The sequence below is a fragment of the Squalius cephalus genome (genome assembly GCF_949319135.1).
Source record: "Squalius cephalus genome assembly, chromosome: 11".
NCBI lineage: Eukaryota > Metazoa > Chordata > Actinopteri > Cypriniformes > Leuciscidae > Squalius > Squalius cephalus.
The window spans coordinates 25,715,019-25,741,495 of NC_137132.1; the positions used below are offsets into that span (position 1 = coordinate 25,715,019).

At 37.4% G+C, this 26,477-nt stretch overlaps 3 protein-coding genes across 7 annotated transcripts; 2 read left to right on the plus strand and 1 right to left on the minus strand.

Annotated features, from left to right (window-relative positions):
- hspb6 (heat shock protein, alpha-crystallin-related, b6) lies at positions 1 to 1,831 on the plus strand. Its single transcript, XM_079886400.1, has 3 exons — positions 1 to 478; positions 926 to 1,048; positions 1,194 to 1,831. The coding sequence occupies exons 1-3, from the start codon at positions 320 to 322 to the stop codon at positions 1,359 to 1,361; spliced, it is 450 nt and encodes a 149-aa protein (XP_079742526.1). The 5' UTR covers positions 1 to 319; the 3' UTR covers positions 1,362 to 1,831.
- A 98-nt stretch (positions 1,832 to 1,929) lies between these two features.
- On the minus strand, positions 1,930 to 16,127 carry proser3 (proline and serine rich 3). 5 transcript variants are annotated; one of them, XM_079886369.1, is made up of 14 exons: positions 16,074 to 16,127; positions 15,720 to 15,808; positions 15,518 to 15,626; positions 14,042 to 14,337; positions 12,132 to 12,286; positions 11,869 to 11,984; positions 10,164 to 10,249; positions 8,972 to 9,105; positions 8,454 to 8,611; positions 7,589 to 8,031; positions 7,261 to 7,450; positions 5,685 to 5,859; positions 4,322 to 4,403; positions 1,930 to 2,003 (listed from the first exon to the last, which is right to left on the minus strand). In XM_079886369.1, exons 2-14 carry the CDS (start codon positions 15,737 to 15,739, stop codon positions 1,973 to 1,975), a joined length of 1,995 nt encoding a protein of 664 aa, XP_079742495.1. In that variant the 5' UTR covers positions 15,740 to 15,808; positions 16,074 to 16,127; the 3' UTR covers positions 1,930 to 1,972. The 5 variants fall into 5 exon arrangements, with proteins under 5 accessions (XP_079742495.1, XP_079742494.1, XP_079742493.1 ...); XM_079886368.1 differs by having other exon boundaries at positions 8,454 to 8,614; XM_079886367.1 differs by having other exon boundaries at positions 8,454 to 8,650.
- lin37 (lin-37 DREAM MuvB core complex component) lies at positions 15,523 to 25,176 on the plus strand. The gene is made up of 11 exons (XM_079886398.1): positions 15,523 to 15,638; positions 16,190 to 16,327; positions 16,983 to 17,054; positions 17,160 to 17,226; positions 19,450 to 19,500; positions 19,632 to 19,661; positions 20,678 to 20,763; positions 21,242 to 21,399; positions 22,521 to 22,652; positions 24,170 to 24,243; positions 24,356 to 25,176. The coding sequence occupies exons 3-11, from the start codon at positions 17,021 to 17,023 to the stop codon at positions 24,432 to 24,434; spliced, it is 711 nt and encodes a 236-aa protein (XP_079742524.1). The 5' UTR covers positions 15,523 to 15,638; positions 16,190 to 16,327; positions 16,983 to 17,020; the 3' UTR covers positions 24,435 to 25,176.
- The last annotated feature ends 1,301 nt before the right edge of the window (positions 25,177 to 26,477 follow it).

Sequence of the window (26,477 nt, forward strand, 5' to 3'; positions counted from 1 at the left end):
ATTGGCATTCCATTAGGCTACAACATGCAGCTTTAAAACACATTTGGTGCTCCATGATTAAGTGTCTCAGATCTCGACAGCACCATCAATCCACTTATTTATGGCATTTGTTTATGGCATTTGAGGAAGAACTCACGAGAAGGGGCGGCGTTTAAGCCTTTATAAACCTCCTAAGTGAGATCCAACTTGAAGAGCAAGTGCTTTCCTGCTTAGAGCTGCGCGACAACATAGACTCTCATTATAACCAAGCACTCCGATTTTTCTGAAGCAGTATTAGTCTATTTGGTGGTGGTTATTTTTCCACATTCATCCCAAAAGAATGGACTTCGACTTGCCTCCTTCTCTACCGTTGAGCGGCATCCCATGGGACAGGGTTCTCCCGCCGTTATTCCCCCGGTTGAACGGGACGATTGGACCTTACTCATGGACCCCGACTGAACTATTAATCCCGGTTTCCGAACACACCGGAGCAGCACAGGTAGAGTAATCCTGTTTCTTATAAAAATTCACCACGGAAACTATTTCCACAATAAAGTTAAATCTGTGGTGACTTGTTATTAGCTACAACTGTCAAAAAACACACAATAATGAATATTTTATTAAATAAATTTATAAAAGTGAATAAATTAAAGTGTAACTGTAGATACATAAAAAAAAAAAAAATATATATATATAGCCTAGGCTACTTGTTGAAAAATTGCTCTCTCTAAAGTAAATTGTAAATAAAGTTTTTAAATTAAGTTGATATAGAATTAGTAACAGGACAAGGACAAATGGTAATAAAAATAAAAAGCTACAGTCTATATAAAAAAAAAAAAAAAAAAAAAAGAAGTTACTATACATTACAAGAAATGCCAAAATTTGGATGATTTTTCTCTCTCGCTCTCTCTCTAGAGTTAAAAATGTAAATTCACTTTCTTTTCAGGTTACCTGTGATCAGAACGGGTTTACTGTGGAAGTTGATGTGAAACACTTCAGTCCTGAGGAGCTGCTGGTTAAAGTGGTTGGAGATTATGTTGTGGTTGAGGGAAAACATGAACAAAAAAAGGTAAGATACCCAGCGTTTCTTTGTAACGCTGATGTATTAACATGCCTTAGGATTATCAGATGTTACCCCTGCAATAAAACACTCTGTACTGGACATTTGAGACATGACTTTTAAGAACATGATATATGTGTTCGTTTAATCCTAGGATGGTTCAGGAATGGTGACACGTCAGTTTAACCGCCGATACCGGATCCCAAATGGAGTGGACATCATGGCACTGGAATCGGCCGTGTCACCGGAAGGAATGCTAGTCATCTCAGCACCTCTGGCACAAGGAGACAATTCCAGACTGTTAAATCACACCGGACCATGATGTGCACACACACACACACACGTTTGGATTCTTTGCTCTCTTAACATGTTAATACAAGCACTTAAAGCACTCATCTTTTCGGTTTCTCACATAATGCAATGGTAAAAAGACCAAAACAGACTTGCTTCCTCTCACTCCCCCTTGTGGCAGTGGACTTCTCAAATCAACAGCTAATTCCAAACATACTTGATTCCAAGCCAACAAGAAGATTGTATCACATTTTCTCCACACTTGCTGTCGGTTTAGCACACAGCCTGCAATAGTCCGCATGTTAACCGGATCCCCTGATCCAAAAGCTCATACACAGTCAAACATACAAACCCAAATTATTTTGTTTCGCATAATGTCACACTTGCTCACTGTGGGGATTGTACATTTTTTTTTTTATTTAAATAATTATGTTATTTTGTTCATCTAATATTTGTGTGATGTACAGTTTGAATATACATAAATATAGTGTAATACTTGTTTATTTGCTAAGGACTTTATTTAGAAATACATTCATACATGTTTAAATCCACAACATAAAACAGCATAAATAAATAGTAGCAAAAATAAACATGATAATGTGTTCGACACATATTGCATCTTTGATATATTAAACGTGTGCCTCAGAGCTGCTGGATCATCATGTCAACCTCACTGGAAAATAAAACAAAAATCAAGTCACTAAAGTTGCAGTAATTCACTAATGCAGATTTGTGTAAATGTATGTCCAAACAGGTTTGGGGAAAATTACTCTTAAAAGTAATGCGATACAATATTGAGCTACTCCCTAAGTAACTAATTGTGTTACGAAGTTACTTGTTATTAGGGATGTCCCGATACCACTTTTTCACTTCCGATACCGATACCGATGCCGCAGCTTTGGCTATTTGCCGATACCGATATCAATCCGATATTTTTATTTTATTCTTGAACTAATACTAATAATAATAAAATATAATGGAAGCACTTTGCTCAATTAGCCACATAAAAACTCACTAAAATGGAGAACAAATACTTCTCCAGTATATAGTCCACAACAACAGTTGATAATGAAAGACTGCCAGCCTTTATTCAAAAGACCTTGAGATATGTTTGGTAACCTGAATGCATTTAAAATTAATTTGCTATATTTCAGATCAATATATTTGTTTCCTTAAAATTTTAATTAACTTTAACTTTATTCTCATCTGAATTATAAATAATTTATTTCTGTATAAAATAATACTAGCCTACTTTTAAAAACACATTTGATTTTCTTTTTTATTCAATGTAGAATGTGTAACTTAAAAATAAACAGATTAGTGCTCTGTTTTAGGACAAGAAATGAAAACCAATGCAATGATGAATGTCCAAAAGATGAGATCATTTTTGCTTTTAAACAGCGTGTGTGTGTGTGTGTGTGTGTGTGTGTGTGTGTGTGTGTGTGTGTGTGTGTGTGTGTGTGTGTGTGTGTGTGCGCGCGTGTGATTTTGGTTGGGTGACAGTTACAGTTTGACAAGAGTTTACAGTTTGACAAAAGCACAATGTTGTGTTTTACACAAATATAAGTAGGCTAAACACTTTTTGCAGTTTTAATGATGTCCTGTATGAAAATGACGGAGTATGTTTTTATGTTTCCACTGTTCGATCGCGCCCGTGCCTCTCTCTCTCTGACACACACACTCCAGCATTGCAATCTTGACATCGCAGCCTGTTCATTTTGCTGCGTTCACACCAAACCAAACGCGAATAGAGCGTCAAATTTGCGTCTATCGCGTCTAGTTCGATGCTTGAACAGTTTGAATCCATTCGCGCGTCCAAAGCGAATAGGACACGCCGCGCGCGTATAATGATAAAGTGAGCGTTTGAAGCGATGTAGACGCGCGTTCAGAGCTAAGGCGGGCTACAGATTAGGTGTCCCTAAAGAACCCGCATATGCGCGTATCTAACAGTAACGTTAGTTCCGTATTACATTAATTAATGTGCACGCGAGATTTATTTATTTTTATACCGTGTATTCTCTGTGTAAATCCATGCACCGAACGTACGTTCAGTACGAATACGTACCGTTCCACCCCTAATGGGTATCGGATCATGGGTATCGGATCATAGGTATCGGATAATTTTTTTTCTCCCCTCCGATATCCGATCTAGCATTTTGGGCCAGTATCGGCACGATCGGGACATCCCTACTTGTTATGCAAAGTAATGCATTACGTTACTTATGCGTTACTCTTCCTCACCTGGGCTGGGATTGCTTGTTTTTTACTTAAGAAAAAAAAAAAAAAAAATCTATTTTGGCAAATGTAAAGGTTCTTGAAATGAATAAGCTTGAGGCTGAAGAAAATGCAAATTCACGTCTTTACAGTAGAGGGCGCAGCTCAAACAACTTTTTTTTTTTTTAGCTGTGCTGCCATTCTGGATTGCAGAAGAATAGGACACAGGTCGAGAAAGGTCAACACTCTCAGCAATAATAAAAAAAATAATCAAACACAAATGTGATGTTTAACTACAGTCATTTTGCATACTGGATCATCGAAGGTCAGCAGCAAATACATTGTGTATTTAATCTCACTTTATTAACCAAAGTATATATTTGTGTAATTTAACATGTTATTGCAGGTTCTGAGTTCGCATTTCACTGTTTTTATTGATTTTGAGGAATACTGAATGTGAGCATTTACTCATCTCACTCGCACAAAAACACATTTAGTCTAGAGCTACAATAATCATCATGTTCACACACAACTCCTCTGCACTTACTCATGATTTCTCAACATGAGGACAGGAGAGCTGTCAGTCAATACATGAGAAAACAAAGTAACTTGCGTTACTTGTTTGAAAAAGTAACTCAGATATTCTTTTGTGAATTTAAAAGTAATGGGTTACTTTACTAGTTACTTGAATAAAAGTAATCTGATTAGGTAACTCACGTTACTTGTAACATATTACTCCAACACTGTGTCTAACAGATAAAGCGTAGATATTCTCACCAAATCTTTTCCTTCACCCATTTCCTTTGCTCTCTGAGGACTTGCAACAAAGGATCGTCTTCAAACTCCTGCCCATCTGAGTCTGTTATGTAAGATATGTGATATCAGGATAAGGGAAGAGTGCAAACATTTGTTTCTATATTTATGTACACAACAATACATAAGTTTCTGGTCAGTAAGTGTTTTTTTTTTTGTTTTTTTTTTAAGAAAATTAAATTGTAAAAAAAATACAAATAAAAATGCTGTTCTTTAAAGGGGTCATTGGATGCAAAATTCACTTTTTTATTATGTGTGCATATAAATGTGTCTTTGCCATGTGTGGACATAACCACCATACAATGAAACTGTTTTTTTTTTATCCTCAAAAAGCCTAAATAATCTCAATAATCAAGCCTTTGGATTTTCTGAGCACTATGATGTCATATTGCTCATGCTCCGCCCACGACCACTGACGGACTGTCCCGTATTAGCATATTTTCCCCTCAGCCATTTGTATACTGTCCACCAAGGCAGTCTTGTGTGGACACCCCCCATGGAAGAGAGGGGTGGGGTGAGCAGTTGCTCATTATCATTTAAAGAGACATGCACCGAAACAGGTCGCTGTGAACAGAGCTGTTTTTGAGGAGGTAAAAAGGGTGTTGTTTTACACAACCATTGAGGAATTTTAACCAAAGCATGTTACAAACTTTACACAAAGACCCTAAATAATCACACCAACTTGTGGAAAATGGGCATTCGATGACCCCTTTAAACTTTTTTATCCATCAAAGAATCCTAAAAAAAACATCACGGTTCCACATATATAATAAATATTAAGCAGCAAAAACTGTTTTCGACAATAGAAAGAAATGTTTCCTGAGCATCAAATCAACACTGAAGAGTAATAGCTGATAAAAATTCAGCTTAGCCATCACAGGACTTAATTATAAAATATATTATAATAGAAAACAGATATTTTACATTGTAACAATATTTTACAGTATTACTGTTTTATTGTATGGTTGAATAAATGCAGTCTTTGTGAGCATTAGAGAATCTTTCAAAAAAAAAAAAAAAAGTTTGACCTTTAGTGTATTTAAAAATCAGTTGTTTTATAGTCAAATAAATAGGGGGAAAATAAATAATATTAACATATTTAAAGTAAAACATTTAACAATTTGACAAAAACAAAACATTTGAATTGTACAATATTTTGTATTTTCTGACATAATACAATGTACTAGCATTAATGAATTCTGTAGTTCTAAGCACACCTAGACGGGTCAGTCGTGCTATTTATAACAGGTTCAGGCTAAAACACTCAACTCCAGTCTTACGTGACCAGTTAAATACATTTTGCCATACAGTTTTAGAGCTGTCATACCTTCTGCATCCAGCATGAGTTGATCTATGACCTCCAAGGTTTGCTGCACACCGGAACAAGAGGCAACAGGGGATTGTGGGGGTGGAGGTGGGGTAAATGTTGGGGAATCTGAAGAACTCTCAGTTTTGCACAGGGTTGGGGAATCTGTCTCTGCAAAAAGCACCTCAGAGACAACCTGTCAATGTCAAGAACAGCGTTTTACTCTTTTCTAGTCTATTTCACAAGAAAATAAGAGATCACGTACAGTTACTATTGTTGACCGTTGGCGTTATAATAAACAGGATGAGATACAGCTAGTTGGTTGAAAATATTGATTTCTCAATTTTAATCGATTCTCATTTTGATGAACTGATTAGAGCCCTGCAAGCCCGTCGGGGCCCGACGGGGCCCGACAGGCTAAGCCCATTCGGGCCGGGCTCGGGCCGTTTTTTTTTTTTTACAGATCGGGCTCGGGTCGGGCTCGGGCTTATTTTAGCTTCTCTCCTCATTGTGTATATAATTAACGTGCAGCAGAGCACACGTCACGAAGTGTGTATGAAATATTGTTATATTGATTATATTATAAATATTATACATCACCTAAGAAAGTAACACAAACGCAACACGCATACACGAACGCGCGCGCGTCACTCACGTGCATTAAACAGGTGACACTTCAGTTACTGAAAAGCAAAGAAAGGTAGGCCGTTTATTTACTTATTTTTGCGGTTTGATCCCGTAGCACTATATTCTCCCTTCATGTTTATGCTTCTGTGTAATGGACGGTTTGTCCAATATTTTTGGGCATGATGTTTCAGGCCTATAATAAAAGTTTACCTCTTAGTAGCGTGTGACGTGTGTGTGTTTGCGTGTGTAGCAGAGAGAGAGCTTAAAAGTGATTGATGTTGGTCTCGGGTCGGGTCGGGTTCGGGCTGAAAAAATTGCAGGCGTTGTCGGGCTGGGGTCGGGTAGGGCTTGAACACCACGGGCCAGGGCCGGGCTAGGGCTGGAGTTTTTGGCCCGTGCAGGGCTCTAGAACTGATATGTATTTTTAAATCCCAAGAATCAATCTTTTAGGATACTTTTGATATGAAACAAAGTCTCAGCTTTCGAATTCTTTCAATTTCATTACAAAATTCAAACAATAAATCTTTAATGTGGCGTGACAGATTTTTACCTCAGGAAAGATAGAATAATACTCTTGAGAGGAGCATTGTTAAATACAGACACTAATACACATACATCATATTTTTACTTAATCTGTTCTTCAATATTTAAATCATGTTTGAATAAATCTGTCATGAAAACAAGTTTTAATGCTACCCACCGAGTAAATATATTTCTAAAAATGAAGAAAAAAATCATTAAAAAGTTATTGTTATAACTTTATTATTATAAAAACTGCATTATTTGCAATTTGTTTTCCTTGAGAAAATCGTAATGCAACTGATAAATATCTAAATGAATCGATATGGAAATGAATTGAATGGAGATTTTGAATCAAATCGAGACTTGAATTTAATCTTAATTCAAAATGAACAATCTTCAAATCTTATCTTCAATTTTTTTTAATGTGTCATAAAACAAACACACAAACCTCTCCTAGAGCATTGTGTATAGGTGAGGGTGGTGGTGCTTGATTTCCAGGCAGTCTTCCTCGTGTCGACCTTTGACCCTCTTCCTGCCACCTGTTTTTCACACTCGGCTCCTCCGGCTTGCGATTGACCCCTTCGTGACCCCTAGAATTTCTCGCCCTCATTGGAATGCTGCCTCGCTCGCCACTATGTCTAGAAATGTAAGAAAATAATTAGGAAATGTTTAATATTAAACATTAATAGTACAATTACATGTTCTTAAACACTTGCCATGTTATGCCTGGTTTGGTCACAGTCTGTTAGGACAATTATGTAAAACATCTAAAGTACCGTTCAGATTTTTTCCTTTGGTTTGAAGGTTTCTTCTCACGTCTCTCGTTTTCAGTCTGTCTTTTGACTGCCGGCCACCGGTCCTCTGTGCTGTCAGAAGTCTGAGGAGATGGAGAAGAGGACCTCTTCGATCTGCCATGCTTTTCTGTGGTTTCTGGAATGCTGACTTGTGTTCTGATTTGATTGTGATGCTGTGGTTGGGCAGAAAGGGTTTCAAGATTCTTTTTGACAGTCTTCCTGGAGCACTGGGGAAGGGGTTTGGGTTGGATATTACGGTCTGGTTGCTCCTGGGTGACATCAGGCTGAAGTCTGGAGATGCTGGGGCTTGAAATGGGGAGAGCAGACTCAGGGACTGGAGGTTCGAGGCTAGCGAAGGTGACCGGAGTGAATGAGAGATTTGCTCTCTGATGAGGCGTGCTGTCTAAAGTGCTATGTTGTACCTTCTGAAAGCAAACAGAAGAAAAATGTATTCATTAAAAAAGTTTGCACAAAGTAAAAGTGAAAATCTAACTCTGGTGTGTCACAGGTTCTATTTGGGTCCAATTTAGGAGGAAAAACAATGTTAAATGCAATTTATACAATGCAACTAACCATATATAATCATGCATTTATGACAGCAAAATAAGTAATCAACCATTAAAACAATTCCCATGTTATTTAAAAAAAGAAAAGTGAAAAAAATATGAATGCATCATATCATAAAAAAAATTAAAGTGTTAAAATGGCACTTTATATCATATTATATTATAGGAAACTGCAATATAAAGAACTGCAAAAAACAAAAACTGTTTTAATCATTTGACTTTTTGGTACATATTAATAAAAAAATAAACAAAGTAACCCTAATGTGCACTGAGGCATTCACCTGGTTTGTTACTATAGTGTGTGATAGAGGTATATGGAGAAGAGAATTGTGGGAAGGGGCCTCCTGACTCCATCGCCTGGCCTGTTCCATCTTCCTCCTTAGACGCCACTGAAACAGGATGTCATCTTCACGACGGACACCTGACCCCTCAGAACCAACTGCTGGTGGAAAAGACATTCCCTCACACAAACTGGGCTCTAAAACTACTTTAAGAGACAGAAACAAACAAACAAAAATATCTAATGCAAATGTATTATTCTAAGATAAATACCTTGCACGCCAAAATGGCAATTATACCCTTTCAGTTTGTTTTTTAGTTAACTGAGCATGTTTACAAAACCACCTGTTCTTTTTACAGCATTTGTGGTAAGAGGTGTCGGTGACTTATAATCTGATAAGGATGTGTTTTAGAAATCGGCAACAAAGATGTTCTGAAAAGGATAGATAGTGTGCGGCATGTTACATGACATATACTAAATGCGTTGATGTTTATTTTGTGTGTTACACCTGTTACTTACTGTTGATTGAGCCCGTTAAGGTGGACACGGCTGGTCTTCGGACCGGCTCATCAGTGCTCACAGGGGAGGAGAAATCGGAGCAGCCCAAACCCTCAGAGCTGATAGGCACGGAGCCACTGCTGAGAGAATGCTCGCTAAACACAAAAGAATTAAATGTCTAAAATCTAAACTAGTCAATTGGACTTTGATTTGGTCAATTGCCATCACGATACATTACCAACCAAATAGAAACATCTTTATTCACATCTGCTTTCCATGAGCAAATGGGCTATACTTGGTGTTTTTCAAGAGTTCAGTCTTTGTCAAAGTGTTTTTAAGAGAAACACTCGGACTGCAAATACATTACCAACCAAACAAAAACATATTCTTTCCACGAGTGTTGTCACAAGTCGCTGTCTCGCTAATATACCCGATGATTTAGAGTTAATTACGTAAATGCAATTTACTATTGTGTAAAAAAAAAATAAACAAAGCACAAGCTTTTTGTGTCTGGTTATGTTGTAATGCTAAACTGAATGGTAGAATTGTGTGTATTAAGACCTGCCGGGACCCAATGTGAGATCCACCAATCAGAGAGGTTCCCGAACCTCAGCAGATTTTTTGATTGGATAAAATTAATGGTGAATATCTCATGTTTTTCCGTGGGTGCTTGGCCATTCACAGAATTGGCACCTTTGACTGATATTATGACAATATATGTTCAAAAGAATACAATTTATTTGAAATAGAAATCTTGTAATTATAAATGTCTTTATTGTCACTTGTCTTTCTACAGAGCTGCTTTATAGATTAATTAAACTTATTTCATAATTTGACGATCTTTACACAGTTATTGAACAGAACTAAATCAACACTGAACTGACCTCAGCTAAACAATGACATTATTTTCTTTTTAGAGCTGCTTTACAGCAGAATTGAATCATTATTTCCACAGCAAAGCTGCTTTGAAACAATATATATTGTATTAAGTGCTGTATAAATAAAGGTGCCTTGACTTTTGAGCAATGTAATGCATGCTTGCTAAATAAAAATAATACAGCTCACTTGATTGTGAAACTCCTGTATTGACTTCCACACAGAACATTCAGTCCAGGAAACTGAACATGTTGGTGGTCATTAATCGCTTGTGAAATGACATTTCCCCCCTTGAGTGAATGAGTGTGCGTTTACAGTATGTGTGGCCGGGTCTTACCTTCTTTGCAGTAAACGGTTGGCCCGCTCCTGTAGCTGCAGTATCTCTGGTTCTTCTTGGTCACAGTGCGATGACTCAGATAATGACTGGTAGCACATTTGTGGTGGAGATTACAGGAATAAATCACATTTTAAAATATATTAAAATAGAAAATATATTTTAAAATGTAGGCCTAAAACAGATAATTAAGGACAGAATTGTGTGGTGGAGATCCATGAGAATGAGATTATCAAAAACTCTAATACTGTCACCAGTAAAAACAGTCACTAAGGCACCACTGACTACTGACATTTAAGGACAGCCTGGGATAGTTTCCATCAGGCATGTTAAATCATTGCTGAGGACAAGACCACGAGTGACGGCCTGCAACGCAAAACAGGGAATGTGTGCCAAGGGTTGCATAACAACTCTCTGTTGTTGGGAATTTATAAATACATAACATTTGATGCTCAATAGACACTGCTTTATATCAGGTGGTCTGATTATCAGAGTGAGTTCTTCTTCCTTTAATGCTGAGGTATTCTAGAGTCCTTTCCAATTCCTTTCCTTTCCACAAAGCATTACAATATCATTCCTGCCGATCTGTGCAATTTTGTTTTGTATGTATGCATGCATGTATGTATGTATGTATGTATGTATGTATGTATGCATGTATGTATATATATATATATATATGTATATATATATATATATATACACACACACACACACAAAGTACACTTGTTTAAAAAAAAAACAGTAAAAACAGTAATATTGTGAAATATCATTACAGTTTAAAATAACTGTTCAAAAGAACAGCATTTATTTTGAAATAGAAATCTTTTGTAACATTGCAAATGTCTTTACTGTCACTTTTGATCAATTTTATGGATCTTTGCTGAATAAAAGTATTGATTTCTTAAGAAAAAAAAAAAAAAAAAAAACTCACTGACCCCAAGCTTTATACAGTACACATATGTGACCCTGGATCACAAAACCAGTCACAAGCTGCACAGGCATATTTGTGGCAATAGCCAACAATACATTGTATGGTTAAAAATTATCGATTTTTCTTTTCTGCCAAAAATCATTAGGATGTTAAGTAAAGATCATGTTCTATGAAGATATTTTGTAAATTTCCTACCGTAAATATATAAAACATTTATTTTTGTGAGTGAATGCAGCACATTCATAAATGGACAACTTTAAAGGCGATTTTCTCAATATTTTGATTTTTTTGCACCCTCAGATTCCAGATACATTTTCAAATACGGTAGTTGTATCTCGGCCAAACAGTTTTGTATTATCCACAAACCATACATCAATGGAAAGCTTATTTATTCAGGTTTCAGATGAGGTATAAATCGCAATTTTAAAAAATGTACCCATGTGACTGGTTTTGTGGTCCAGGGTCACTTATATCCCTTCTCTAAATGAAGAACCCCCATGGAGGGAGATGTCCCAGCTACCACCACTAGATGGCAACAATCATCCACCACACTTCGTAACCACATCTGGCAACATGAGGAAATATCCTAGTTTTCTTCTCACATACATCATAAACACAATTCAACCGAAACAGCAACATATATAAGACCTACATCAATATAATCAATATAACAAACTGTAAATTGTTTAGCATTCTCTTTAACATACGGTAAAATGACTTTAAAATGACTTCAGCTCTTTCAGGCAAATCAGTTGTTCAAATTTATGCAAAACCTACCAGCATACTGAGGTCAAGCATGTGTCTAGCTGGAGACAGTGTGGTTTCATCATGCCGTGGCTTTGAGATTGGGCTCTGGGAGCTGGTAGGGCCATCTTTCATGAAGTCAAGTGGATCTAAACACAGGATATACACACACAAAGGAAAAGTGTGATGTGTGATCTCAAATACTTTATTTTATCAATAAAAAACAAACAAACAAAAAAAACAGATGTATTATTCAAAGTAGTATATGCCTGTATTAATCAACTGGGTCAGCACACCTCTGATATGTTTTTCTGATGTTTGAGTTGGTGTTGAAGCGGATAGAGGGGATGTGGACATCCACCAAAATGGCTGATCATCTCTTCCCTCTGTTGCCTGAAGCTGTCTTTCCTCACGACTCTGTGGCCTTCCAAAGCGGAAGCGTTCAATGTACCTTGAAGGATTTAATTGCAAGAAGGATGTCACATAATGAACAAGCAACAATATATTCTTAAATGTAGACAAAAGGCTGTATTAAATGTCCTGGTCCTGCTCATCTGAGAATTAATGTGTCACCAGACTCACCACACGTGGCAACGTTACTCTACAACACCAGTTTTCCTTTAATAAGCTACTGTTGACATTTTAATTGCATGGTTTACTACATACAAAATGGTGTGTTAAATTACTGTCCAAAGTCCAGTTCCAGATGTAAAAAAGCGATTCATTTATAATAATAATTCTCTTATAAGTCTCTTATGCTCAACAAGGCTGCATTTATTTGATCAAAAATACAGTAAATATATATTATTAATATATTTTAAACTGTAATTTATTCCTGTGGTGGTAAAGCTGAATTTCCAGCATCATTACAGTAGTCTTCAGTATCACATGATCCCTCAGAAATCATTCTGATATGATTTGATGCTCAAGAAACATTTGTATCATTATTATCAACGTTAAAAAAAACCTATGTACTGCATAATAGTTTTATGGGAAATGATTACATAATTTTTTTTTCACAATTCTTTGATTTGAAAGTTAAAAAGAATAGCATTTATTTGAAACAGAAATCTTTTGTAACATTATAAATGTCTTTAATATCACTTTCAAGTGTAATGTATCCTTGTTGAATAAAATAATTTATAAAAAAAAAAAATCTTACTGACATCAAACTTTTGAACGGTTGTGTTGTGTATATCGGAAACCTATTCAAATCCAATCGTGAGGTAAATGCCCTCAGAGGACACTTTTTCATATTCCATATGAAACTGAACAAAATACATCTGCTTGTTGAAGTCACATACATGTACATTTTACTCAACATGCAAGAGCGCGTTATAACAGCTTCCGGTTTACAGATGCGACAGTGCTGCTGTAACACACATCGCCACAGATATGGCTGAGCATCTCTTCAGCAAGCCGACGTGCAAACTGCCGCAAATGAAACTGAAAGTTTAGCTCACATCCTGAAGCTCAACACACAGTTGTCTTCCTTAAAAGTAGTGACACTAAATTATCTTACCAGTGCTGATGCCACTCTTGAAATTAGCTAATGATAAATAAAATGCAACTCATATCTTGCTTTCATTGACGTGAACGTGAATTAAAAATTCAATGAATATTAGATTTGCAGAGATGCAGTTATGTTGCCATGTGTAAGTGGAACACTTTTAACAAAACGGATAGTAAAGAAGTCATGTGAAAAAACACAAAACAAAGATGACAAATCTAAAACAAATTTCATGAGAAATATTACAATTTCTGTGTTATGGCGCTTTTCCACTGCATGGTAGGCCTACTGCTCGGCACCACTGACTCGGATCGCTTTAGCTCGGTTTGCTTTTCCACTGCAGTTTAGTACCGCTTTAAAGTGGGTGGGCTTATAGACCGATCTAAGCGATGTTGGGTGACGTCACTTCTAGTTGACGTTCGAAGTATTGTCAAACAAAATGTAGGCTAGCTCGACCCTCTCTCCTCCTCATCCCATCCCCTCCCCCTCCCTTCCGTGCTTCCTGAAACAGTCATGAACGTCAGACTGGATTTACCCACTTAAAAAACGTGTGACATCGCTTAGAGCACCTTTAAAGTTGCTGAAAAACTTTTGCAGTGAAAAAGCACCATTATATAAACAATCTCAATTAATCGATTTGACAGCACTAGTTTATTTAAAATCAATGGTAATATTGCCAATAGAGGTGTCTCTTACTTTGCAAGAACTGAGGGTTCCTTTGCCCCCGTTGTCACTGGAGAAACCATGTTTCTCATGGCTTGCATCTGAGCTTCAGAGCAAGGAGAAGCGTTAGTGTCGTCTGTGGAGCAACTCGGGTCAGTAGAAGGCCAAGACTCTGAGAAGTTCAGCTGGCGTTTATTAGACGAGGGAGGGCAGAGCAGGACACTACGTGATCTTTCATGGTGAGCCTGGTCTTCCGTCCTCAACGGTGATATCTGAGTAGGAGGATCTGGAAGACTGGGTGGCTCAGCAAACCGGACAGGACTCAAGGCCTGCAATGTGCAATGCAAAAAAAGACAACATCACCATGTACTTTTGTAAGTTAAAGCCATGTTTTTCTAATCTCAGCACTTGCAGTTAGCAGTTATCATTGCATTGAGATACCAATCACTTGTTGAAGTCACCATGAAATCAAAATGGACAATTCTTGTTTTTTTATGGAATATTTGCTGCTTGCAGACTATTTTTTTTTATGAATGTGCCCCCATAATCTTTAATCAAAATAACTTTGATTCCCCTCCCTCTTGCAGTGACATTTTTCTCTGATAATGTGTTTACTGCTGCACAGTAACCCCCAACACATCTACTTACTTGTTGATCACATTTTGAATAAGAAAAAAACTATAATACAACCAAGGCCAAATAATAAGAAACAGAAAACGATTTGTTCATTGCTTATCTGGGTTTTCAGGCTATGAAGTCTGTTAGTTTACCTCACTACCCGATTCGATTCATTCGCTCTTTTGTCACATAGCGTCACAAAATACTTAAAGGAGAACTCCGGTCAATTTTAACATTGAGCTCATTTTTTTGTCAATTTGGAGTGCTGTCAATACAGAGAACAACGACAAAAATCGGTGTTGCCTACACCGTGTTATTCTCTTTTTAAAATTTGCACCCTGTTGACTTCAATGGGGCAATATTTAAACCTGCTTTTAGCCTCTTAACATCCCTGTATTTACCTGTATTTACATCCTGTTTTCGGTTGAAGTCCAAAGTAGTCGATTCCCGAGTTCACGCGCGTGATCATAGGTAACTAAACATATGCGCGTGAACTCGACAATCGACTACTTTGGACTTCAACCGAAAACAGGATGTAAATACAGGTATTTGCGCTGGCTTAAATAACATCATTTTTATCCATTTCTTTCACATCTACTGCAGTCAGATTCACTCGTGTTCACTCTGAAGGAATCACTCACATGACCTGTGCACTTGTAATGACACATCAAGGATGTTAAGAGGCTAAAAGCAGGTTTAAATATTGCCCCATTGAAGTCAACAGGGTGCAAATTTTAAAAATAGAATAACTCGGTGTAGGCAACACCGATTTTTGTCGTTGTTCTCTGTATTGACAGCACTCCAAATTGACAAAAAAAAATGTTAAAATTGACCGGAGTTCTCCTTTAAAGAAACATAAAACAAAGTGTAATGCAAAGTCACTTCTCTAACCAGCCTTCTTTGTTGCTTTGGGATTTTTCTGGATCTAGATGGGCTGTAGTGGCTCCGGGACAAAGGAGGGTCTGGAGGAAATGGATTCTGTCTTGTGAAAACAGCTCCACTGCAAATAAAAGTGAGAAAGTGTTTAAATCAACCTGATGTAATCCAGTTTAACTTAATCTGATACTCTGACAGCATTTGACAGCCAACCCACCTTGATCTCATAGTTTTCATGCAAACCTGTTCTACTCAATAAAAACAAAAGACGCAAGTGGAGTTTCATCATGTAGGATCCATGAATATCTAAATAAAGACACAATTTAGTGAAACTGCATTTTCACCGATTCGAAAAACAGTGTTTGTGTTGCACGAGCGTGGACTGTAACGTTATCTTAACCGTCGCGTGAGTACGTTACTAAGGGATAAATAAACGGTCATTTAGCACAGTATTTGTTAAGATATACGCCATTTTAAATCTTAAAAACAACACATATCCGAATATAAACACAATCTTATTGCAAATTCGTTGTATAGTCTGACATTTCTTCAAGAAAGTATCTCCGCTTACTTTTCGAATTGTGTGACCGTGTTGTATCCTGGGATATGCAGTCCGAGCACTGTTGTTTACATTGTTGTTGAAAACAGCTGACCAACCAATCACGTTTAGTATTTTGTGATCGACAGCCATTTGAACCAATAAGACCGATGCACTCTCGTCCGCTGCAGCCAATGACGAGCCGGGAATCTCATTGCGCGCGGAAGAGGAAAGTCGGATTGTGACAGAAGCGTCTCGTCGTCAGTCTCTCTGCTAAGGATTGAAAGGTGAATGACGTGTTGTTTGGTGTTTACAAAGTATTTCTACCTTCCCAAGTTATATTATTTACTGTATTATGTTTTTGTTAAGGCATTTGTGAAGTCGGTGAAGAGTTTAAATGCCGTTAATCAGGGATTTAAGTGTTTTTTAGCTAGCTAACGACAGCTGTTTATATCATTGTAACTTAGCTGATTAGCAAAATAGTAGCTAACGTTACTGGGTTTTTTTTCTTGTTTTTCATGACCCCTGTGATTTTCCTTTTTCAAACTTTTCTATTGATTTACCGAAAAAATGTAACTATATATATATATATATATATATATATATATATATATATATATATATATATACACACACACATACATACATACATACATACATACATACATACACACAAATTTAATTGTTTAAAATAATTGTAATAATAATTGAAATAATTGCAGATGGATAAAAGAAGGGTCTGAAATTAGCTAGGGCTTGGGGCATTTTTTATACCTATATGTAGGTGCCTCATATTTGTAATTGCCCTCAATATAGCATATCAAATTGGAGCACATCCACTTGATTTTATATTAATTCATATCATTGTCATATAATTTAACCCATTTCAATATTAGTCATAAGTAAGTACCAAATCACTAAATCATCTGAATGATATTACAGGTAAAGAATCCCTGTTGTGTGAGGATCACTCTGTCACAATGCTTCACTGTAAAATCAAGACTGAAAAAACAGGTGAGGTTGCAAACAATTGTTTCTTGTTACATTTCTGTTTTAGTACGTGGTGTGTCCCTGAAAAAAAAATAAAATAATTGATGTGGTAAAATGGTTCTTTTGCAGATGCTGGGGCTCGAAACCGCCTTGATGCAGTATTGCAAGGTCTGGTTGAGAGGAGTGACAGTGAGAGGTTAGTGCATTAATGTGCCTTGAGCATTGAAAGCTTCAGGCTGTAACAACGAAGCTGCAAATGGAATTTAGGCAATTTAGCTCATTAGTGATGAGTCTACTTTTGAAAACTGTCAGTTATCCAGAATGTCTAGCAATACTTAATAGCATAATCACACAACGTACTCCCACAGAAATATGTTGTGTCCTATTGTTGTTATTTGACATTAGTGATTGCATTGTGTTTGAGCAATGGCACAGCTGTAAAGTTTGTTCTGACCGTGCTGAAACTGCACTTCCTTTAACAGTACCTGTGTCTTAACCACTAACCAGGTGCAACATTATAATATTGTACTGTATAGTAATTTGTTAAGTGCTGCAAGATGTAAAATACAGCCAATCAGAACATGATTGATGTATGATCTACAGTATCAGTGACTATTGTAAGTGCCTAGAATTTTATATTCAATAAGTGTTTATGCATCATTCATCACAGTGTTTTACTTAAACATATTGTTGCAAAATTTTAACTATATTATTGTACAATGTATATAAATACATACAACTTTACCTGCATACATACAGTATACTCACATAAAGCGATACACCTATGAGCCAAAAGTAAAACATTATGATATATGCCTAATATGCTGTTGGTCCTCCGTGTGCTGGCAAAACAGTGCTGACCCGCCGAGGCATGGACTCTACAAGAGCCCTGAAGGTGTTCTGTGGTATCTGGCACCAAGGCGTCAGCAGCAGATCCTTCAAGTCCTGTAGGTTGCGAGGTGGAGCCGCTGTGGATTGAACTTGTTGGTCCAGCACATTACAGATGCTCATTTGGATTGAGATCTGGGGAATTTGGAGGCCTTCATCATATTCCTCAAACCATTCCTGAACAATGTGTGCAGTGTGACAGGGTGCATTATCCTGCTGAAAGAGGCCACTTCCACCAGGGAACACTATTGTCATGAAGGGATGTACCTGCATGCTTTGCAACAATCTTCAAATACGTCCACATGAATGGCCAGACCCATGGTTTCCCAGCAGAACATTGTTACACTCCCTGCTCCTTGTCATCACCCCACAGTGCATCCTGGTGCATCACTTCCCCAGGTGAACGGCACACATACACAGCCGTCAACGTGATGTAAGAGAAAACGGGATTCATCGGTCAAGGTGACCTTCTTCCACTGCTCCAAGGTCCAGTTCCTACACTCACATGCCCATTGTAGGTGCTTTCCACAGTGGACAGGGGTCATCATGGGCACTCTGATTGGTTCATGTAATTCATGTGAAAAGTCTGGGGAGTAAAATAAAAAATTTACTAGCTAATGGCGACTCAAGCTTCATTATGTCCGTAGAGGGTTGTGTTGGCTCGGACCAGACGGGATAGCCTTCAATGCCCTTGTGCATCAATGAGCCTTGGGCACCCAACACCCTGTCGCTGGTTTGTGGTTTGTCTCTCCTCGGACACTGTTTGTAAATTCTCACCACTGCTGTCTGAGAGCAATCTACAAGCCTTGCTGTTTCAGAGATACTCTGACCCAGTCGCCCTGCCATAACAATTTAGCCCTTGTCAAAGTCACTCTGTATTCCACACATCTTTATTCCTGCCCATTTCTCCTGCATCCAACGTGATTGTTTGCTTATCATCTAATCTACCTAGGCCTTAATATGTGGCCTTGTTAGGAGATGATCAATGATATTCGCTTCACTTGGGACTGGTCATAATGTTTTAACTCATCCGTGTATGCTATAGAGTAAATCTCAGCTTCTTGATTGTTTATATTGTCGTCAAAAATGTAAACGCCCAGCTCTAATCTGCTAAATGTGACTGGAGGTGATTTAGGGAGTCTGGATTCATAATTACATAATTACAAATTATGGTGTTTCAGAGGTTATGTTTTTCCACTGTGACTGAGCTAAAGTAAAAGTACTTAGTATACTATTGATTAATTTCTTTGTTACAATCCATTTGTATTTCAGATGTCTGAATAATTACCATCCATGCTATAATTATATTCTGGAAATACTCTCTTAGCATGTTTTCACATTAATGGTCATCAGCACTAATGCTTTAATTTGTTCCCTGAAAACCTTGCGAAGTATTCAGATAAATTATTCAGGAAAAGCAAATTGTGTAAATATTGGCGATAAATGGCTTTCAGATATTAAGGAGCAGTTGTTTTGGGGAAATTGGCATCTGTATAATCCGCTGTGCTTTTTCCTTACTTTTCCTGCATAGAGAGCAGAATGAAGAGGATTCTGGAAAAATGGTGGCAGACTCTTTGAGCAAGTATGCACATACAGGATGTTTATGTCACTGATATAATGTCTTCTCCCAGCTAGAAATATGTAAATGTTTAAGACTAATTTAACAGTCATATGTAATGCACACTTTTTTTTTCTTTTCTTTTTTTTTTGCAGGGATTTGTCACCTTCTTCTGCAGGGAAAAGGCAAGGAAAATCTTCTGGCTAGTATTTTAAATCCGTAAACCCGTAAGACTTTCGTTCATTTTTGAAACACAAATTAAGTTATTTTAATGAAATCTGAGTGATTTCTATCCCTCCACTGACAGTCGACGCAACTACCACTTTGACGCTTCAAAAAGTTAATCATAAAGAGATCGAAAAAATAGTCCATGTGAATTGAGTGGTTTATTCCAAATTTTCTGAAGAGACATCACTTTATATGATGAACAGATTGAATTTAGGCTTTTATTTACGTATATATGTATGAATGCACACATCAGTTATATTAAATTGAAGCTTAAGCATGCTTGCTTGACGTGCGAGAACCATTGAGGTTCATTCTCATTACGCAGCATGTTTTAGATTCAGCAAGAACCAACAAGGTTCATTCTCATGTGTTACGCAGCATGTTTGAGCTTCAGAAAGAACCAGTGAGGTTTGTTCTCGCATGTCAAGCAAGTGCATTTGAGCTTCTGTTTATGTTTGCTGATCAATGTTTATATGTGAATAAAAGCCTAAATTCAATCTGTTCATCATATAAAGCAATTGAGTCTCTTCAAAAAAATTTGTTTAAATCACTCGATTCATATGAACTAGTTTTACAATCTCTTAATGAACTTTTTGAAGCTACAAAATGGTAGTTGCGTAGAATGTCAGTGGAGGGACAAAAATCTCTCATTTCATTAACATATCTTCATTAGTGTTTTGAAGATGAACGAAAGACTTTTTGGACGGATTTGGAACGACATGACAGTGAGAGTAATTGATGACAATTTTTCATTTCTGTGTGAACAAACCCTTCTATCGGCAGCAAAATCATTGCAATATATCAATCAATATATGTCGCCTAGCCTTACTACCAGCTGCATGTTAACCACTTAAAGCTCTTCAGCATTTGAGGGTGCTTTGTAAATATTTACAATAGTAATACTTCAAAAACAGTATTCATTCCTAAATGGTTTGGTAGAGTTTCCTGTAAGAGCCTCTTTTTTCATTCACAGACCATCATCACGATTCCCACAACACAGAAGGAAGAAGCGTAAAGAGATGGATGATGGTCTGGCAGAAACCAACCAGCACAAACAAAGTAATTGATAGATCACAAAACCTTCTACACTTTGTCTACTGCTCTCATTTTGGGAAATTAACACTCAGCAACAGCCAAACTAGGGTATTTTGTTCTCACATTGGCAAGTAATTTTGCCTGATCTACTAGCTGTTGTTGCAGGCAGCTGCTCTCTTATCTTTATTTTATAATTGTGTGTATCTATATTTAGTCAAAGTAACAAAATAAGGGAAAGAGCAAATGATGATATAGGATGAATTCAGGTCAATTTGAAATTAATGATATAAATGTATAATGGTAACTTTGCATCTTTCATATAAATAACATGTTTTATCATTTCTGAGAAGCGCTGTTGAGTTTTCATATCAGAGAACATTCTGTGGTGGCTTGAGGGATTTCTGGAGAATTTAATTTAATTTGGATGGGTTTTTTTTTATCTTCATTTCATAAGACCCATTTCCTGTTTCTTATGTGCTCCACATCTCATCTTCTCCATCAGATGCGTATATTATCAAGTTATTTGACCGCAGTGTGGACTTGGCTCAGTTCAGCACTACCACGCCGCTGTATCCCATTTGTCGGGCATGGATGAGAAACAACCCCTCTATGCGAGAGAGAACTGCACCCAGCCCCCCTCACAGCTCCGGGGAGGACGAGGTCACACCCAGCATTCACTTCGCAATTATTTTAAATATAAATCCTTTTCAGATCATTGAACTACTCAAAATAACACCATTGTGTTTTGGTCTATGACTGTACTTTGAAGATGGGCATATTCCAAGTTAAAAACAAGCTAAACTCTCTCTGACATTGCTATTTGCCACTGAAAATGACAAACAAAATCATGCGTACATTAATGTAATTACTGGGGAAATCATGAATTGTGAAGTTCATATTTTTATTAGAGCACTTGCATAAATTATGAACTAAAAATGTGTAGGTTTAAAATGTTTGTCTAAATCATCTTTTTGAAGTGGGACTATTTTTCTTGGTGGATGAACATTTGTTTATATAATTCTGGCAATGAAGTTCCTTGTAAAAAAGTTCCCACGCCACGATCCAAGAAACTGGAAATTTCCGAAAATTTAATTTCGAGACCAAAAATAGTCATTAAAATGTCTCCAGTCAAGATAATTTTTTTGTTAAACAATATTTCTTTGACTAGAAACTATGTGAGAGTGATCTCTAAAAAAAAATTGTTTTTAATTCTCATAGAGTCTAATGACTCGGAAAAGCCAAGTAAAGGACCCCTGATGTAAACAGATAGTTATCAAGCACCCTTACATATGGTTATTTTAGTGTTTATTCGGGTTATTGTTGCACTACAGACTTTCTTTGCAAGGGCATCCCTGTTAAAGCATTTATAATTGATTTTACAAAATCAGTATATTTGTAAATCATGTCAGACTGCTTGAGTTGTATTTAACTTGACCTTCACCTTGTTCTTCTCTAATTCAAGTTTGTTTTTGGAGCAAAAGAAGAATTAGAAACATGTCTTGGCCCACTGCAGTATAATATCTTAGATAAATATTCAGTTACATTTTTAGTTGTGAAGTTCAAAGTTTGTTATAATAATCCTGCAACATCTGGCTTGACTCTCCCTTCTGAATTCAATTACCCAGTGGAGAAATAAATTAATCTTTTTCCATTGAATTTCTCTGGCTTCCTTTCACCACTAAGGATTGTCCTTGGCTTCACTTCTTTGAAAAATAGAGTACTTTATGCCAAAACAAGCATCACAATTGAGGGAAACTGCACTTTGATTCTTATTCTTTCAGATGACTGACATGCTGAATGGCAAAGGACAGAACCTGTACAGGCTTCCTCCGCCTGTTTCCTGTCCAGTAGGTTCAGCTGGTGAACCTGTTAATCTCAGAATTCCACCTGTAGAGAAACCAACAGAGAGCCAGGTGGGCTACAGCAACTGTTGTGCCGTACATGGTGTACAGGAAATGCTTGTCTTTCTTTGAGGATCTGCCATTCAAACAATCCTTTTGACAGGAACTGTTAAATGACAGACGATAAAGTTGCCGTCAAACACTTCTGCTTAACCCTTTACCAATCTTTGTTAGGAATGTGATAAGTAAACCTGTTTGCATACTGAATTGATTGGTTATTCATCACGTTAATGACAGAATTCATAATTTAAAGAGGACCTATTATGCTTTTTTACATTTTCAGGTATCTTTAGTGTGTAATGTTGCTGTTTGAGCATGAAGAAATTCTGCAAAGTCATAAAGCACAAAGTCACTCCAAAGGGAGTTATTCTCTATATTCTGAACTCCCTGAAACACCTCAATTGTAGTCTTGCGATTCCTCAATTAAATAATTCCCACCCAAGGCATACGCAAAATAATGCGGTTGAAGCCTGGTTGAGTTGCGTTAGTAGTGTGGTGAAATTTATGGTTATGGTAAGGGGCGTGACGTGAGCATTTGAGCGTGCGGTTAAAAACTATCCTAGAGCGCCATCTGCTGTTAAAAACTAAGCTCAGAATCGATTTGCGATGCATTCGTAAAAAAATTGGAATCGATCGTCCCAGCCCTAGTTTCCCGTACAACGACGCAACTCGCTGCTTAACTACCATAGTACGATGCATCGTTGAAGAAATCAACTAGCAAGTCACAACTGTTTCCCGAAACCGTATTGTTGCAAATTGGTTGTTCAACCACGCTGGTTAATGATGTCACACAGGTGGTGGAGTAATAACTACTTTTAATGAATCTGTTTGAGATCGAATTAACGCTAGATGTTTTGCTATAAATTATGGACATGGCACCTGAGGACTAATTCTAATTTTTCTCAGTTATTTTGCTTTATTTCCAGATTCAATCATAGGCTCGTTCTAACGTAGTGGAGCACGTTTGCACGTGCACTATTCAAAAATGACGCTTTAAATCAATTAAACTAAAAGACACAAATGACATTTGTATGTATTCTAAATAAAAGAGACCGATTGTACTGAATGTCAGCTTGCTTATTTGGCTCAAGATAAGTATTTATTGAGTCCACATGTCATGCAAACAAGAAACTATGCTTCTAAGCACAGGTCGAGAACCACACGACTCTTTGATGCTATTTGCGAATGTTCGTTAGAACTATGTTTTCGGGAAACACCGACTCGTTGAACTATGCTGATAATGACGGAACTTGCAACCATAGTTTGCTAACGATGCTTTTGAGAAACGCACCCCAGAACATTACTGACAGACTAAGTAGAGAGGAGCTGCAACAATGTAAAATGTTTTTTTCAACATGCACCCATGAAAACCTATTCTTGTAGACCCCCAAAACAAAATCAAGACTTTGTATAAGGGCATACCAGGTCCTATTTAAAGTTTGCAATACTCTAATGTTGCTAAATTGTGTGCTTCATGTGGCCATATCCGTTTGTGATTTTGGTATTTGCAAGATCTTTTTCTTCTTCAGTCCATAGACACTGCAGCAGGCACCTCACCTCTTATCTTCAGTCACATCAAACGCTGGAAGAAAATTAGACAAAAGTATAACTTCTCATCATTCATTCATTTCCACTTCTTTTCTTTTATGGGGGATGGTTATTTACAAATGAAATTATGCATATGTTCTTTATCATTTGTTTCTTGTGTGTTTTAGGTGGAAGGAGGCCTCTAGCAAGAACCAGCTGAGATACAGCGAGAGCATAAAAATCCTTAAGGAAATGTATGAACGTTAGTTCACATGCATCCCTAGTGCATCTGAAGAAAATCTGTTAAAGGAATTAAACAAAAAAATGTCCAGGCAGGAAGCCTTCAATGAAAGTGAAATAGTTGTAACCAAAATGTTGAATTGAGAGCTGAACTTTAGCATAAAATATGTGAGTAAATGATTTTGTAATTTTTTTTTCTTTAAATACAAAAAAAAAATAAAAAAAATCACATGGGTTTCGAATAAATCTACAGTTCTGAAAGTGAATTTGATGTGTTTATTGAATAAATTGAATGAATCCTTTATGAAAGTTCTTGACCCTTAACTATTTCAATGCTCAGTGTTTGCCTATCACCTATTTGCATGCGTAATATCCTGAGATAGCACATTAATGAGACTGCACACCCAATGGGAAACATTTATGCAGTATTTTTAATACCAGGGTCCCATTCAAAGCTTTTTTACATGCTTTTATTCAGAATAAAGGGAATAAAATTTGCTAAAGGTACATAGAAGTGGAAAGCACATTTTGAGTGATTTTCTCAAAGTCTTGTGTCCTGGCATCTGTTAGGTGTGGAGGTGCTGGTGCCTTTTGTCTGCTTTTTGACCCTGAAGTTGAGATGCTCTTATGCCGTCTCCAGCAGCAGACACTGTTTAAGCTTTTGCTTGTATTCCTCAGACATGAACATATAGGATGGGGTTCAGACAGCTGTTTGACATAATCAGGTGTTCAGCTATTGCTGCAGTTATTAAAAATATCCTTGAAACACTTTAAAGCTACACTGTGTAATTATTTTAGTTGATTCTTAGCAAAAAACACTTCCAAAAATATATGTGCTCATTAATGTATATTTACTTCTTTCAAGTAATAAAGTATTCTCGTAAGTTTATAATCTTCCATTGAAAGTACATACGGGTGAGGGGTTCGAATGCCGGTCGCCATGTTGCCCCTCCATCTTGAAACTACATTAGCCAAAGAGGGACATACCTGTAAATTCAAGCTTCGCCTTTCGCGCTTTACACTCACCTTCAATACCCACCAGGTCCGGATTTGTTGCGGAACGGATGCGGCCATGACCGACAGCTGAAGTCACAAGGACCCACGAGATCTTGCGAATTCACGTATGATCACGCGATTTTGCGGCATCTGGCAAAAATAGAAGCTCTGCGTATCTGCTCCGGAGGGCTGCGGATCGCCGGAGTCGGAACGCAGCCGTTCCGCAGTCAGTGAAAATACACACATTGACTTTAATGGAAACCTATTGACTCCGCCGCCGTTCCGGAGCGGATCCGCTGCCGTTCCGCAGTTGGTGGAAATTGGGGGTCAGTGACACAGAGACGAATGCGAGGGGGAGATACTCGCGACTGCCGGCAGATTTGAAAGATTGCTGATGGAGGATCACGCCTATTTTCGAGGACATGTAGCGGAGTCGCCAAGGAAGCGAAAGAGAGAATTAAAACGTCAACGCGACAGGCAAATCAGCAAGACCAAAGTCAATATTGGAGTAACTTTTCCCAGATGGAAAGAGCTCATTAGGAGCAAAGATTTTAAAACGGACACCGAAGTTGCCTGCTTTCTTCTCGGCAGGTAATCCAGCCTATTTGTGTAAATTCGAAGTTTTATAGTTGCTTGTCTAACCATAGCATGGTTGTGCATAACGCCAGAACGACCTCTAGTATAACTTGCGTTACTTTTCCTCACGTCAATGGTGAACAAGTATTGTTTACCTTGTAACATAAATCTGTGCTGCGACGGATCACAGGTGATTAATAGTTTTAAAGGCGCAATTGGACGAAGTCGAACTGGAAGCCATGTTAATCTTGGAATAATACGGCCACCGTAGGAGTTAAAACACCCTCGAAATTGAAAGGAACAGAAACTAATATTCACTGGGTAGTTATATACAATTTCACCGCTAGATGGGGGAAATTATCACACAGTGTAGCTTTAAAGCCACTTATTTTCATCTGCAAATGCTATATAAAAGTAAAAAAACAACGACTGAAGCCAAGATACGAAAAAGACCAGGACCACAGATGACCCGAAAAGGCCTGAGTTGTTCCCTTCCGA